Source organism: Phragmites australis, chromosome 24, assembly GCF_958298935.1.
Source record: "Phragmites australis chromosome 24, lpPhrAust1.1, whole genome shotgun sequence".
Taxonomy (NCBI): domain Eukaryota; kingdom Viridiplantae; phylum Streptophyta; class Magnoliopsida; order Poales; family Poaceae; genus Phragmites; species Phragmites australis.
This window is the reverse complement of record NC_084944.1, coordinates 10,862,396-10,878,159: the sequence shown is the minus strand read 5'-3', so window position 1 is coordinate 10,878,159 and position 15,764 is coordinate 10,862,396. Positions and strand designations below refer to the sequence as shown.

At 41.5% G+C, this 15,764-nt stretch overlaps 1 protein-coding gene across 2 annotated transcripts in view; it reads right to left on the bottom strand.

Annotated features, from left to right (window-relative positions):
* The window catches only part of LOC133907950 (ABC transporter G family member 41-like), a 29,934-nt gene extending 17,586 nt beyond the window's left edge, over nt 1-12,348 (bottom strand). For both annotated transcript variants that reach the window (XM_062350083.1, XM_062350084.1), the window contains exons 1-8: nt 11,613-12,348; nt 11,329-11,505; nt 10,997-11,156; nt 2,263-2,339; nt 2,032-2,085; nt 1,855-1,945; nt 1,108-1,409; nt 169-450 (exon numbers count right to left, since the gene is read on the bottom strand). In XM_062350083.1, the coding sequence (XP_062206067.1) occupies nt 169-450; nt 1,108-1,409; nt 1,855-1,945; nt 2,032-2,085; nt 2,263-2,339; nt 10,997-11,156; nt 11,329-11,505; nt 11,613-12,269 (1,800 nt within the window). In that variant the 5' untranslated portion in view covers nt 12,270-12,348. The remainder of the gene's footprint in view (nt 1-168; nt 451-1,107; nt 1,410-1,854; nt 1,946-2,031; nt 2,086-2,262; nt 2,340-10,996; nt 11,157-11,328; nt 11,506-11,612) is intronic.
* Between the last annotated feature and the right edge of the window lie 3,416 nt (nt 12,349-15,764).

Genomic DNA, 15,764 nt, shown 5'->3' with positions numbered 1-15,764 from the left:
AAGACATGATTCTTCAATTTTCACAAAAACAATAATCTAAATGTGTTATGTTCCTAAGGTTGGGATTAGAGGCTGTTGCTGTGGTAGATTTCTAAGTGGCTCCCATTCATTCCTGACCCTCTGGTCAACAATATATATTGACTGACAATATTTTCCCGAGCAGCTTACTTGAACAGATTTTGTTATGTAGATGAAGGCATTCCGTTTCATGAGGAGAAGCTCTCTTGCAAAACATGCCTTGAGGAGTTCCCACTTGGATAATGAGTATATACTGTAGGATAAGGCATTTTCATGCCCTTTGGATTTGTCATAAGGCTTTGAAAGCTCTCCAACAAGATTCTGACCAACTTGAGATGCTTTAAACTTGTCACATAATTGGTCGACAGTAACAAAATTGTATGTTTCTCCAGTACGGCTCCAATATTGTTGTTGATCCTTTTTCGACAAGACCTGCACATAAGTTTGGAATAATGAAGAAAATTCCTAATTTTTTATTGTAAGTTTTTAGTTACCGTAATCTATATCATACTACCTTAACCTATACACGCTCGATTCATATTAATAGTTATCTGTCTTTTTTCATGATGTTTTCACAAACTTGTACCTTTTTTCTCCATTGTAAGTTGAACTAATGGTGAAACTTGTCTCTACAAAAGGATAGTTATTACGAACACTATAGCAACCTAAATGTCTAGTTAAGCTGTTATGCAGCACCAAATGATATGCTAAGGGAGCAGACAAAATTCAATAAGAGCTACACTGGTTCAGGTTGCTTTTTAAATGAGGCGTATCGGTGAAGTATGGTCATAATCTTGCATCCAAGTGAGACAACCTAAGGTTTTGGTAGTTGAGGTCATGGGTCAAGGCCTTATATAATATCCTTAAAAACAAACATATGAAATACCTCCCACGTACTCTCATTTTTTTTATAGGAGCGAGAAAACTATTTGGGTAATGTACAACACCCATATGTACAATACTTCTCACTCCAATAAATGAAATAAGTATAATATGATGGCTTATATGAATTTCCAGACTCTGTTGCTGCTTGTTTCAGCATAACCACTTTTGTATTACTCAAATTTGTAAATATGTACTTTTAGATACCTCTTGAAGAAAATCAGCCTCTCCTTTCCTTTCAGGGCGCTTGAATCCACATGATTCAAAGAAACTCATAATGCAACTCTTGGATCCATGGTATACAATTTTTCCTTCAGCCATCAAGATAATATCGTCAAAAAGATTGTATGTCTCTGGTGTTGGTTGAAGGAGTGAGGTTAGTATGGTAGACTCTGAGATATGAGCCAACTGTTGGAGGCAAGAAACAATTTGGAAGGTAGTAGAGCTATCCAACCCAGTTGAGATTTCATCCATGAAGAGTGCTTTTGAAGGCCCTACTATCATCTCTCCTGATGGTAAACCGGAAAAGAAACAAGCATATATAAACAAATGAGCCAACTTATTTTATTTATCGTATATAGGAAAATTTAGTTTTGGATTATATAAAATAAGAATATCACTTTAAGAACTTTATTCCCTTTTTTTTCTGGTAGACAGGATAAGGCTTGATTTGATATCTTAATGAGGGTGATTTACATGGTTTTCATAAAAATGTAATTTGCAGTATACCTTGCATCTTATTAATTGTGGATAGTTAGAACAAAGTGTCACAATAGTAAATGTTAAGTAAAATAAGTAACTTCAAAAGAAGCAAAATCAATGAAAATGAAATGGTGTATGGCGTTCCATTGGCAATTATGGATTTTTAGTCCATGAATTGTAGTATTTTGATTCAATCCTGCAAAACTGTAGTTAGGATAACAAAGATAATTCTAAATATTACTGTACAATCACCTGTGGTTAGTCTCTTCTTCTCACCACCTGAAATACCTCTTCTCATTGCATCTCCCACCATTATGTCAGCGCATATGTCAAGTCCCATGATCTGCAAGTTAAGCAAGAGCTTACGCATAGAGAAATTTTCGTATGCAGTGGATCGTGATTCATCATACTTCCTTGAATCACAATTACCTTCATAATGTAATCTGTTTGCATGCTCCTTTCTAAACCTTCCACTGATGTTGCCTATAAAAAATGTAGCTTGATTTGGAACGTGTTACAACTAAAAATGAATAGAGTTTATAGTATTTTGTTCCTGCTGATAAAATTATATTAGGCTGTATATTTAGAGTGTTATGTTTAAAATTGCTCAATTTGCAATATGAAGAACAGTTAGAAAAGCATTATAAAGTTGGTGCTTACCTTCATATACATGTCAATGTCAGGGTCAGGGGTAATACCGGCCTCCTTCTCTCTTCTAATCAGTTCCTTCATGATCTCTAATTTACACAAGAACATTGCCGTGTTTGGTTGAGTACTGGGAGTAAATAATTAAATTTGCCTCAAAACAAGGTCCCTCTACCTTTAACCACTATTTTACTTGATGTTTTGGACATAACATGATCTTCCATACCTAACTTTAACCACTATTTTAAAGTATAATATATAATCAAATAAGTTTATGATATTATGAAAGTATGTTTGAAGACAAATCCACACATATATAATTTTTATATTTTGAAACTAAATATTTCAAAAGTTATTGATAGTCAAAGTTTTAAAAGTTCGACCGGACCTTGTCCAAAACATATCGAGGATTAGTAAAAATGACAATGTAGTATTTGTATGGGGGTAGGAATCACCTAGCCCGCACTATCTATTGTAGATGGTAACTCTGCTCAGAATTGACAGCCAGTCAGAAGGCTATCATGAGTGAATCTTTGAATAGACCAAGAGGCTTACTCTACTAAATATAATTTCCTCGTTGGGGAGATCTTCTTAGTCGGATGCTTCCTTATACAAGGAATCTTTTTAGGACAACTTTGAACCTTATCAGGAAAATACAGATCAACTCCCCTGATAGATTTTTCATTATCTAGTAACAATATATTAATCATGAACAATTTTTGAAGAGACACTTCAAAAATGAACACATGGGTGACGCTTTGGAAAAGACCATTTTAGGCTCCGAAGCGGCAGAGGGATGTGAACCAGCAGGAGTAACATCACCTGGTAATGAAACAATGAATGCCCCTATCTTGCTCTATAAATAGGGAGAATACTCGCATCCAATCCGTTCACTCAAGCTTTCAATAAGCCTCTTCTTCCATAGCCTTCCTCCATCCATGGAGAACACGCCTCCTCCATCTCCGACTTCTCCACCTCTATCAACAGTGCCTTTAGATATAGAACCCCAAGTGGTAGAAATCTCATTCTCCAAAGAGGGGAATGAAGATACTTCCAACCCTGAAGCTATTGGTGCTACCTTTCAAGAGTAGTTCTATGCTGAGGCCAAGAGCGACCTCAACAACGATTGGGTCATTGAGAATATCTTCCATGAAGATGAAGAAATTGGTGAAGAAGGGCCTAGAGTGAGGATCGCGTTGTCGAGTGGATGGATGATGGAGTCATGCATCGCGACACACTATCGACAACCTTCATGGGAATAGAAGATGATGAAGCTCAAGAAAGAAGGCTCGACAATGAGCGCTCCATCCTAGCTTCATCCTCATCTGCCTTTGGCAGCTGTGCTGCTATAGGAAAATATGAGATGAAGAAGTGGTGCATTTCGACAATTAGAGCCGTCATGCCCACTCTTCTTCCTGCTCCGACGATGATGACAACGGACCAAGAGTACCCTAGGCCATTAGCAGTGCAAAAAGCGGCGATGATAGGAACCAAAGGTGTAGATTAGTATAGGAATATTAGGCCCATTGAAATCTTCACCTTTGTGGCCTTTTCTATGTTTGGGTCATCCTCTCGAGTAGATCTTCAGGAGAACTTTGTAAGTTATGAATATGAGAACACATATTTAATCTTTTGTTTAACATCTTGACGCGGCTTGTACATGATTAAATCATTAATGAGTCTATGTGTTCTAGATTAGGGTTAGGATTCATTTACACAAGTAAGTAACAATCCTCTGATAATGTTCTATGACCAAAGTCATAGTTAACTTGATCGACAAGATGAAGTTAGCTTCAATCACGTAACACTCTCTTGGCAAACCATCTCGTTTGTGTGTTTATCTCAACCAAACCTAACTCCACCTAGTCGAGAAAATATTTCGACCAAAAAGAATTGCAATCTAGCCAAGGAACGCATAGCTAACTCTATGCCAAGGAAAAACTAAGAAATTGTTCATCAAATAGGGCAGGAGAGGTACTTGGCTAGCAATGGTTACCTTTCCTCTTTTTTGGTGCATAGAAAGAATCTTTGGGAGGAAATCATGTGGTCGTGCCACACACGAAAGGCAATTTTGAATCTTGTGCTGCCATTCTCCTAGTTAATAGGGGTATTAAATCTAGCACCTCAATCAGGGAGGCTATCAAGGAATTCACTCATTTCTATAAATAAGGTGGGATGATGGCGTCAACCCCTTATCTCATTCTCAAGCTTTCCAAGTCCCTAAGCACTAGTAGCCTTTTGTTTTCCTCTCACAAGCGAATTTCAACCCTTCCACACTCCCCGAAAGCCTTCCTTCCTACAATGGGGTCTGCCTTAATGCAATCGGAATCCTCCACTGTCTTGATACAGAAGTTCAAGACAGAGGAGCTGATGACCGCGGCACATCTTATCACCTAGGATCATGTGGAAAAGCATGAATTCTTGAGCCCAGGCATCGATTGGATCATGTTGTTTGAGAAGTTCTTCTACTACGGTCTTTGGCTTCTGTTCTTGGATTTTCTAAAGGATATCTTGATCTTCTATGACATCAAGTTGGTCAACCTCAACCCCAATTCAATCATGATGTTGAGCGTCTTCACTCACCTGTGTGAGGTGTTCATGGGGGGTGCAACCATTGGTGACTCTCTTCCAGTGCTTCTACTAGACGAAGTTGTTGCCTACCGCTAGTGTCATTGGATCCATAGGATTCTAGATCTGAGAAGGCATGACCAATTCACACATCGACATGCACATGAAGCCCTCAAGGGGAAACATGGCCAAGCATTGGTTAAATTGCCAGTATGCCTACATAGGGCAACTCGACTACAATGGTGTTCGAGCCATGGCAAAGCCCTACTGGCAAGAGGAGGTCAAGAAGTCTCTAGAGCTTAAGGCCCTGATGAAGCACATTAAGGCGTTGAATAATTAGGGTCTCATAGCCTGGGACGTGGCGGAGGACTTCATCACGCGCCAAGATAGTCCTCTGAAGAAGCGCTAGCACCTTACAACCATATACATGGGTCAAAATGACCCAACAAAGGGCAACTCTAAAGGTAACAACAATTTCCTTGTTACCTGTGTCAAAACTTAGTCATGTCATAACAACCTTGTTGTCTTCTGAGATCTTGTAGAAGAAAATCGCCCAGAGGTTGAAGACCCTATTCGAGAAGCCCCCTCTGCATAAAATGAGCAGTCTTCTGAAGGTAGTCTGTGAGTTGACTACCAGCTAATGGCTAGCAAAATAAGAAGTAAGAATTCTTTATCTTTCGATCACATTGTTCTTTTTACCACCCCTCTAATTTATGGATCTAATCATAGAGTATCTACATAGTGGTGAGGCATGCCAACGTCCCAAGGCCATCTCATGGGGTCAAACCGATGACTAGGACTAGTAAAATTATCATGATCGCTAGCTTTGAGCCCCAAGGCAGCAAGAGGAGAAGATCTTCTAGCTTGCATCTGAGTTTGAGTGATGCCGCTCCATTATGTTCTTGGAGGCGACAACACCTAATCAAGATTGATAACTTTGGTAGCCAATTGGATGGCACTATCGTTCCTCACTAGCCATCACCACTAGTCTGATCTAACTCTCCTCTCGAGTTAAATGTCTTTAACCCAAGATCTTAGACTTTGGAAGTCCACTCTTCTCTCATTCGTCATGCTCGTTGACATGAATGGTTATCGATGATGGACTAAATTTGCAAGGACTCAGAGGATGAGCTCAAGGAGGAAGACGACTACATGCAGTCCTTCCTGAGGGAGGAGTAAGAACAACAGTAACACAACCAAGAGAACACTGAGGTTATCAAGGAGTCATCTCTACCTATCCAAGAGCTAGTGCTCATGCTGGCCACCAACTCAATGGATCTTTTGGAGCAATTTTCTTCGAACCATGCAAGTGGCACGCCACCAGTCCTCAAGCCCGGTATAGATCATGCCATCACAAAGGATGCCCCTGCAGAACCAACTATGGTTCAATGCCTTAAGGTTAAACTTAATGTTAAGAGGTGAGGCTCTCTTACTCGTTATTTTCACCGTTCCTTCTCAGGATTCCTTAAGCAATAAACTTTCATGTAGCACAAGAAGTTGGAATTTGCCAAAAGAACACAAACCTACTAGTCACACCAGCTCCAGCTACCACCACGTCCTTGACTACCACTGGAGCAGGAGATTTCCTTCCTGACCGAGTGATCTTTTCCTGATGGTGGTGAGCATTCTAGTTTTATGGGCAATTTGTTTTGAGTCGACACCATCCTCAGGAATAACTCGATCCTAAAGATAAGCCCAAATGGCATCCATCTATGAATCTTCCTATTGCGCCTAAGGAGTTATCGCATCTAAGGAGTTAGGAAGTTCCTCTTGCACCTTTCCATTGTCTGAGTCAGCAGCTTCTTCATCTTTAGTGACTTTTTGGACAACATATGGCTTTGAGAGTTTTTCCAAGAAAACCCCAGAATGTAGAGGAGATTGAGATGAAGCTAATCAAGACAATATATTGGTTGGGATATTGTCCTTTCTTGGGACAAACTGTATCTCTAGTTCAATGAAGAATTGCTCTAACCTTCTTACCTCTGCAAGATATGCAGCCATAGTTTGGCGGAGTACTTGTACTCCTTCTTGACCTAATTCGTGGCAAGCTATGAATTGACCTTCATGAGTACTCATTGAATTCTCAGTGATATAGCTATTCGGAGACCAGCCAACAATACTTCGTATTTTGACACATTTTTTATCATGAAAAAATTTATCTAAAGGGCATACCAAAAAGTTTCCTTTGCTGGTGAATTTAAAAGAATCCAACCCCAAGCCTTGAAGTGTAAGTGAACCATCGAAATACATGGTCCAAGATTCTCGGAGCGCTAACTCTGGCTCACCTTCTAGCTCTGGGCTACCCACTCAACTAGGAAGTCAATTAATGCTTGTGATTTAATGGTTGTACGGGGGAATGAAGTGGATTTCAAACTCCCCAAGTTCTACTGGCCAGTTAGCAATTCTCCCGACAACAATATGTGTATGTAGTATGTATCCCAAAGGAAAAGTTGAAGGAACATCAATCTTGTGCGCTTGAAGGTAATGGTGAAGTTTATGAGAAGTCATAATGACAGTGTAGAGTAGTTTTATTGTACTAGTGGATAGCGTACATTTTCCCATGCAATACTTTGCTCGTGTAGTACACTGGCCTTTGTTCCATCTCACACTTATTCTTCTTTTCTCTCTCCACAACGAGTACCGCACTGACAATCTGTGGCATCCCATGACGTATAACAAAAATTCTTCCCTATTTCTGGTGGGGTCAAAACTGTAGTTGTGGAGAGGTATCTCTTTATGATTTGGAACACTCATTTTGGTTCCTCCATCCATTCGAGACCATCGTGTTTCTTCAAGGATAAAAGAAAGACAATCCCTTTTCACCTAACTAGGAAAAAAGCAGCTTAAAGCTGCCATGCATCCCGTAAGTTTTTGGAGTTCCTTTATGGAACTTGCAGACCACATGTTCTCAACATCTTTAATCTTCTCGGGGTTTGCCTTAATACCATGACTGGATACTAAGAACCCAAGTAGCTCAAGAGAGGCCACTCCAAATAGGCACTTTTTAGGATTAAGCATCTTATGATTCCTCCTAAGGTTGCCAAAGATTTCTCGCATATTGTTGAGTAGATTTTCGTTTTCTTTTACTCTTCATGACCATATCATCAATGTAAGCTTGTAAGTTTTTACTGATTTGTGGCTCAAAAGTAACCTGAATAGCTCGTGGGAAAGTAATACCAACACTCTTCAAGCCAGAAGGCATTTTAGATAGCAATATACGCCAAAAGGAGCGATGAAGGCAATTTTATCTTCATCATCCTTACACATACTAGTTTGGTGATAACTAGAGTAGGCATCTAGAAAGCAAAGCAACTCGCATCCCAAATGTGAGTTAGCCAGTTGGTTTGTTCAGGGTAGCAGAAATTGAACCTTTGGACAAGCTTTGTTTAAGTCAATGAAGCCTACACACATCCTCCACTTCCCGTTGGCTTTCTTGACCATCACAGGGTTTGCTAACCACTCAAGATGGTATACTTGTCGTATTATGCTTGCTTTTAGGAGCTTGCTTATTTATTCTTGAATAGCTAGCATTGAGCCTATCTGAATGCACTTGGATGGCTCTGCTGGGTTGAGTGGTCCACTCTTGAGGGCATCGTTTGGAGTTTAAGGCACCTTTGGTCTAGAGTGCTTAGAAGAATGTTGGAGTAGCATGATATTAACTTCACACAATGGCGTAACTTCTACCATATACAGACTCTTCTTATCACACATCAATGCAATGGTCTTGTCTCCTCAAACTATGATTACTCCGCTAGCCCCTGCCATCTTCAAGCATTGGTATTTGTAATGGGGTGACCGAGGATGGTGTTGTAGCTGGTCTCAAAGTCAGTGACATCAAATAGAATCTTCTCTTCCCAAAAGTTTGTAGCAGCACCAAATGTGATTGTCAAGACACTTGGCCGATAGTAGTGGCCAAACAGCCTAGGATTATACTGAGATGACTTCTTCACGGTCCAGATCTTTGTCCTAGGGATCATCATAGCATCTCGAGCACCAACCAATCTTTGTCCTGGGGATCATCAATGTGGACATGATTTACCTTGAAATTGTTGATGGTGGGCTCCATGACAATCGGATTTCTTCCTAGATTTGAGACCGAGTTTGGGCAATCACCTTAATCAAAGGTGAGCTGAACATCTGCCCACTTGGTGACCTTGATCACAACAAACTTTGAGATTTTAGGAATTGTATTTCGCACATTACTGAACTGGTTCTTGAAGTTGCATAGAATTTCATTGTCCCTTGTCGAATCCACCTCAGGTCATCAGGTTTCCAGCTCACATGAAGGTCCCCTAAAGTTCCCAATGAACTTGTTCCATAATCATTCCCAAGAGTTCATTCAACCTCTAGGTAGATTGTCTAGCCATGTGGAGGATGCTCCTAAGAGAACCGTGGGGAGATAGTTAGCCATGTCCCTCCTTCCTCGCACTAGATCAATGCTTCCATCATACTTCTCTTGGATACTTTGTCGAAACCTAGATGGCTAATGAACATCTTGATGTAAACGCCCGATATCCTATAACGATTGCAACACTCTTCCGTCATTGTAGGGTAGGGCTCCTGGTGTAGGAAGAAACGTTAGAATCCTCGAAATTGGGATCAGAGTGAGATCAGGATGTACTCTACTTGTCTCGATGCTTACGCCAATTCTCGATGTGGCATCGTAGGTCATGATTATTCCCCTCACCGCGTTGATGGCCACAAGGTGATATTTCAGAGCTGTTAACCTAAGTTGTAGCTCTAGTGTCCAAGATGGCCTCAATGTGTTTTTTTCCCATCATCGGCAAAGATATTGATGCTATCAGGTCACATTTTGACTTGTGTTATTCTCACCATGTCAGCAGGAGGGGCAGCTAGTAGAATCTTAGCCCCCTCTATCCACTTAGCAGCAGGTGAGTAGAATTCAGAACCTCATTCACGTTGAGCCCCTGAGTTGAAGAGACTTTGAGAAGACACACCAGCAATACCTTTTCCATTAGGTTTGGTACAGTTATGATGTTCCACAGTGGGCAAAGTGGTTGGAGGAGGACTTCCGATGGCTTCACCACTAGAACCTTAGATTGAGCGAGAATAGTGGCCTTGATGGCTTCGGCTTCCTTGGCGACTGCCTTGGCATAAACTTGCCTTTACACAAGAGCTACTACTTTATCATCATTGTTGTTGCCAACTTCTTATGGTTCATCTTGTGATCTAGTTATCTCGACCATGTCTATGTTGTTCGTCCCTAAGTCAACAGAGTAGACTTCCCCATCGGAGAAATTCATAACATCAATGCGAGGCTCTCCCTCTAGAACTAACTGATCTGAATAAGAAGTGGTTTGGCAGCATGAGCTACCGTGCCATGTAGTTGCATGTGAAGATCTACAAACTACTGAGTTGGATTACAAATTGGCTCACAAGTTGAGGAACTCAATTACCAGAAGATGAGATCCGATCTTGCATATCCATGTTCACCTGGATAGGTTGTCCATAGATTTCAAGGCCAAATTCATCATAGAGCCCCTCATATGAAAAGCTTGGCTTGGTGGTCATGATCTTATCAATCGATCAAAATGCCTTATCAATCCTCACAGTTGGCACCAACTGTCGAGGATTAGTCAAAACGATTAGAGATCACATGGCCAACACTGTCGATTGTAGATTGTAAAATGGGGCACGTGATCAAGACAGGTTCAAGCTTCCCAGAGAATAATAGTCCTATGTCTTATGTGTTTGTCTTGATCCTTGTATTAACTCGAATTGAGGATTACAATGTAAGATGTACAGATCTAAACCCCAAGCTAGTTGGTGAGTCTTTCGAGCTTGTTGAGGGCTTCTTCGGAGCTTAAATGCTAGATCTCGTACCCCTATCGTGATTATATAGTTAGGTGGAGAGGGGTCATGTCCTACCCGGAGTTTTGAGCTAAGTCCACTTGATCTGTACCTCCCGATATATCCAGGGCACTTGTTTCCTTATCAGGGGATTCTTTCCGAGTACAGACAAAACTTGCCCTTAGAGAACAAGTTCACGTTGTGCTTACCATGGTGGCTTATAGAACCATATCTCATGGAAGCTAGACACATGTATAATGGAGATTTCGTACCTGTATAATATTGTATTTCTAGTAATATCTAAATTAATAGTTATATATTCTTTGTCAAAATATTATGTATTTATGAGCCGAGGGAGTAATATAGTTACCTGCTCTATTTCCAACGCCCTGGAATCTTGCAGAGAAGTCGAGGGTTTCTCTGACAGTCATCTCAGGGACATGAAGGTCGTACTGACTGATGTAAGCTGCCGTCTTCTCTGGAGCAAACTCGTTTAGCTTGGCACCATTGTACTCTATTTCTCCCGTTACCTACATTGCAACAATATGTGCATGGTAAAACTAGGCTTTCTTTTCAGTAAGTCGCAGTGTTTTCTTTAGTAAACCTATTTGGGTGTAGAATACGCGTACATGCCTTGCGGTGAATAGGAAGAGAAGATAAACGTGGTGCGTGAATTGATAGACAGAGAGATAGGGTAAGTACCTTGTGATTAGTTTGGAGCTTTCCCGCGAGTGCCTTCAACAGGGTGGATTTGCCGCTGCCGGGAGGTCCCAAGAGAAGCGTCAGCCTAGAAGGCTTGATGATGCCGCTGACATTGTCGAGAATGCGAATGCTTGCTTTCTGGCGGTTGAAGCCCAACCCCAGCATGTTGCTCACCACCTCCTTGATACAACGATGATGCAGAAGAACTCAAGCTGTGTGAATTATATTGCCGCCGGATGGAGGCCATAGCGAGGCACAGAGATGGAGCGAGACGTGGTACTTACAGAGAGGTTGGAGATGGTGGCGTTCCAGAGCGTGGGGAGCGGCTTTCCTGGCACCACCTGGCATTCTGCCTCAACAGACACGTCGCGCCACCGCACCTCCAGCGTCGCCGCCCCAACGCCGACCCTGTCCATCCTCTGGCGCTGCTTGCGGAGGAGGCGGAGGTTGTCACGTTGGATGTTGGCGATGAGGGTGTCCACCACCACCCGTCGCTCCGTCGCCCCCAGCCGCCGCACGTCCACCACCTCCAACCGCGGCGCACATCTGTGGTCTCCATTCCCATGGTGTCCATCGTGAAGGCCAGGACTAGGAAGGCGAGCACGGAACAGCGAGGTATGGAGCCTCTCGGATGTGGGCAGCCTCTCGATGGCCGCCCATTTCAGCTCGACCTGATCCTCATGGTGATTGCCGGAGAGGGAGAGGGAGCGGGAAAGGATCTCCCTGAAGGTGGCCGACGCAGCACGCAACGGCGAGGACAACGGCGGCTGCATTGATATCGTTGATACCGGTGCCTCCTTGTTCACCTCCATCGATAGTGATCTCCCGCTCTGGCCGCCCGTCATCTCCGACGGCACTTGTTGGTCATCTTCTTGTGCCCACAGTGCTTCTTCTTCGTCACCGAGGCCGACCTGCTGGCCCTCCCCGTCGTTCTGATCCATGGTAATGCGCACGCACCCTGCTGGTTTGCTTCTTCTTCTTTTTATTCTTGGTGCGGTGTTTTCTAAGCAAGATCGAACAACTTCTTTAAATTTTGCGTACCATAAACATAGAGAGAATACTAACCTACTACACATACCTACGCCGCAGCTTGCTTAATTTATAAATTGATGATCAATCAGCAAGTCAACTGCTTAGACTTGTTAAATTGATCTCCTTCCGTGCCATGTGTCTTCATCTCGATTCCCTTCTCTTCTCTTCAAATACCATTTTTAATATAATCGTTCAAATTAATTGTCCGCATGACTTGACCATGGAACTACTCGGTGCCTTCAGTTGGCCACAAGGAAAAGAAAAAAGAAATATCTATATAGCGTTTGTGTGATGTGGCAATAACGTGAGTATTCGATACTGCCTCTGCTCTTAGGTTCAGTGTGGTAGAGTCTGTTCCGTTGGAACTTGATGTTAGTTAAGCGGTCTGATTCACGTTTCTGGGTTGGGATGTCAAAGGGCTCCAATTCCTGTTCCTCGATAGGGGTTTCCCCTGTTAAGAAATAAGGATAGGGTCAATTTTTTTCTGCGGGGTTTAATGGGAGAAAAGGCCCCTCAGGTATGGCGGGGTTGGGGCGGGTCTCGTCCACGTCCCTATGTCCTAGCGGGGTCTCGAATATACAGGCTTTACATGTATAGTCGTCCATCGTTAACATACCTTAATCCATAGGACTATCCAAGTTAAACAACAACTACTACAAAATAGCACATCACTACCGGCTCTAAAAACCCTTTTACTACTGGTTTTAGAGCCGACTATGGGTAATAAAGGAGACTGGTAGTGAAGGAGTTATTACTGTCAGCTGAAAACTTCAGCTTTTCAGCCGACAGTGATGATGGAGGAATCACTACCGGTTGGTGATTTCAGCCGACAGTGATGCCTCTCTGTGCACCCTGTGCTCCCTCCCTCTGTCAACTCTATATCTTCTCGATCTCTCTGTCTCTCCCTCTCAATACATGCATACAATGAGATATATATTTAATATAAATTAATAATAAAGGCACATTTATTAATACATAGTAATTCATATCATATTCGAGTGAACACATATTACAAGTCATTAGCATCGACAAACATACATATATACATAACGGATAGTGCTACAAGACCAAATCAGAGTGCACATGTTCCGAACAGGACGATGCAAAAACAAGTATTGACAATCAGAAAATATGCCCAATTTCAAACTGATATATACCAGAGATAAAAAAGACTAGCATCCCACTAGAGAACCAATACACCAATTAGAAAATATGCACAACCTCAGCGTATCTCAAACTATCAGTTCATCATCGAGCGTCTCAAAATTATAATTCACTACACATGACCTTGGAATAAAACAACGGCAAAATATCAAAAATAGATCCTGTCATCATGTGTATTTCAAGAAGTGGATAGTAGGAACAAAATATGTGCAATAGTGCTCTCCTAAATTGTATAGCAATTGGCCCCAGGACAAAAGAAGTCTTGCCCCCTAATTATTCTATAGGATACATCATCGATTGGGAAAATTTCTAAGCTCTCAGCTAATAATTAGAATATGACAGAGTTCTGAAAGAATCATCATGGACAGTGCTACCATAAAAAATTAGTGTGCACAAGTTCTTAACAGAAGGGTGTAAAAACAAGTACTGATAATCAGAAAATATGCCCAATTTCATACAAACATATACTTGGGATCAAAAAGACTAGCAGCCCACTGAAGAACCAACACACCAATCAGAAAATATATCCAATCTCAACATATCTCAAACTATAAGTTCATCATTGAGCATCTCAAACTATCAGTTCATCATCGAGAATTCTCAATTTACATGAAAATCAAATCAAATCAATTCAATTTGCATAGCATCTGTGTACTCCCATAGCATATGTTCTTACCAATTTGCATAACATATATTCCAAGCTCAGATTAGGAGAACATGGCAACAAACCTAGAGCAAGGAGGAGGAGACGGAGGGGATGGGACAGGAGGGTTGTCGGCATGGGTGACGATGATGGACGGGGAGGAGACGGCGGTGATTAGGTGCTACTCCTCGGTGAAGGCCTCGGGGTGGAGCATTGGGACGGTATCGGGGAGGAGGATGGGTCCAGCGTCAGGAAGGAGGACGTGAACAACGTCAGGGAGTAAGATAGCGACTGCGTTGGGGATGAGAATGGGGTCGATGTCGGGGTATAGGATGGGAACGGTGTCGAGGAGGAAGACAGCGACGGCTTCGGGGAGGAGGACAATGACGGTGTCGAGGAGGGCCTGGACGATGGGCTCGGGGTCATCGGTGCGGGCTCATGGTCCTCCAGTGGTGTGAGCAAGGACAAGACGGAGGCGACGGTGCTTGAGGATGACGTGGGAGGCAATTCGGTGGAAGGAGAAAATTTTTCTATGTCTAGAGGGAGAATGCGACGCTTCGGTTATATAGGTGCACCCTTCAATGCTAGCACACCGTATCTATTGGGTGGTGGAAAACTACTTCTCGTTCTTGCAATCAATATATGGACAGCATATGTATTGAGACTATGTATTGGACTTATGCACCACAACTGCTACAAGGAAATACTCCATGCCATTCTTGTAGTCTGCGCTCACATGGCTCGCATCGTACATCCATCTTCTGTGTATCTATAATTATATCATTATTGTAAATCCAAATTCATAACATCTAGAAGATTTTGCAATCATCAAAAAATAAATTATCTTGTCCTCTCCTACTGGCAATTGGCCTGGGATCGAGGAGGCACCTTTTGTATGCTTTCGCGTCCGCTTTTGATGTGTTTGTTGGTGCTATCCCTAGAAAATTTCATTATTATTAAACCCTTATATGCATGACATACTTATAGCTATAACTTATCAAAATTAAACAGCACATTCACCCTTGAGATCAACCTCGTGAAATGACAATGAATGATATATCATGAGATGTGATCAAACGACATGAAATTTTGTAGAGATGTAGTGCATGAAGTTATGAATACAGTAGAGGAAGAATCACATGAATTGGAGTTCATTTTTCCACTTAATTAACCAAATTACATGCTTGCTATTTTTAAATCCAAAATTAAATGAGGTAGTTCAAATAAACTCACATGAGGAATGTACTCAACATGGCAAAAGTTATTGTTACTGTGTAAGGTATATATAGAGAAGACTAAAAAAAATTAGTTTAACATTTTATGATTTTTATTAATTTCTATAGAAATTAATCAAGTTTAAAAAGCTTAATCAAGATTAACAAATAATTAGTGCTAAACAAGCATTTCATGCTTGATATATATTTTTCCTGTACAGGGCATGACAAAAGAAGAATAACAAAGTTTGATCGACCAATTTTGGATATTTCAAGATTTAATTATGGATTAACAAGTTACAATATATTTAATGAAATAGAGGTATTTCAGTGAACATTTCATGCATGCATGTATTTCTTCATGTGAGTTTGTTTGAACTACC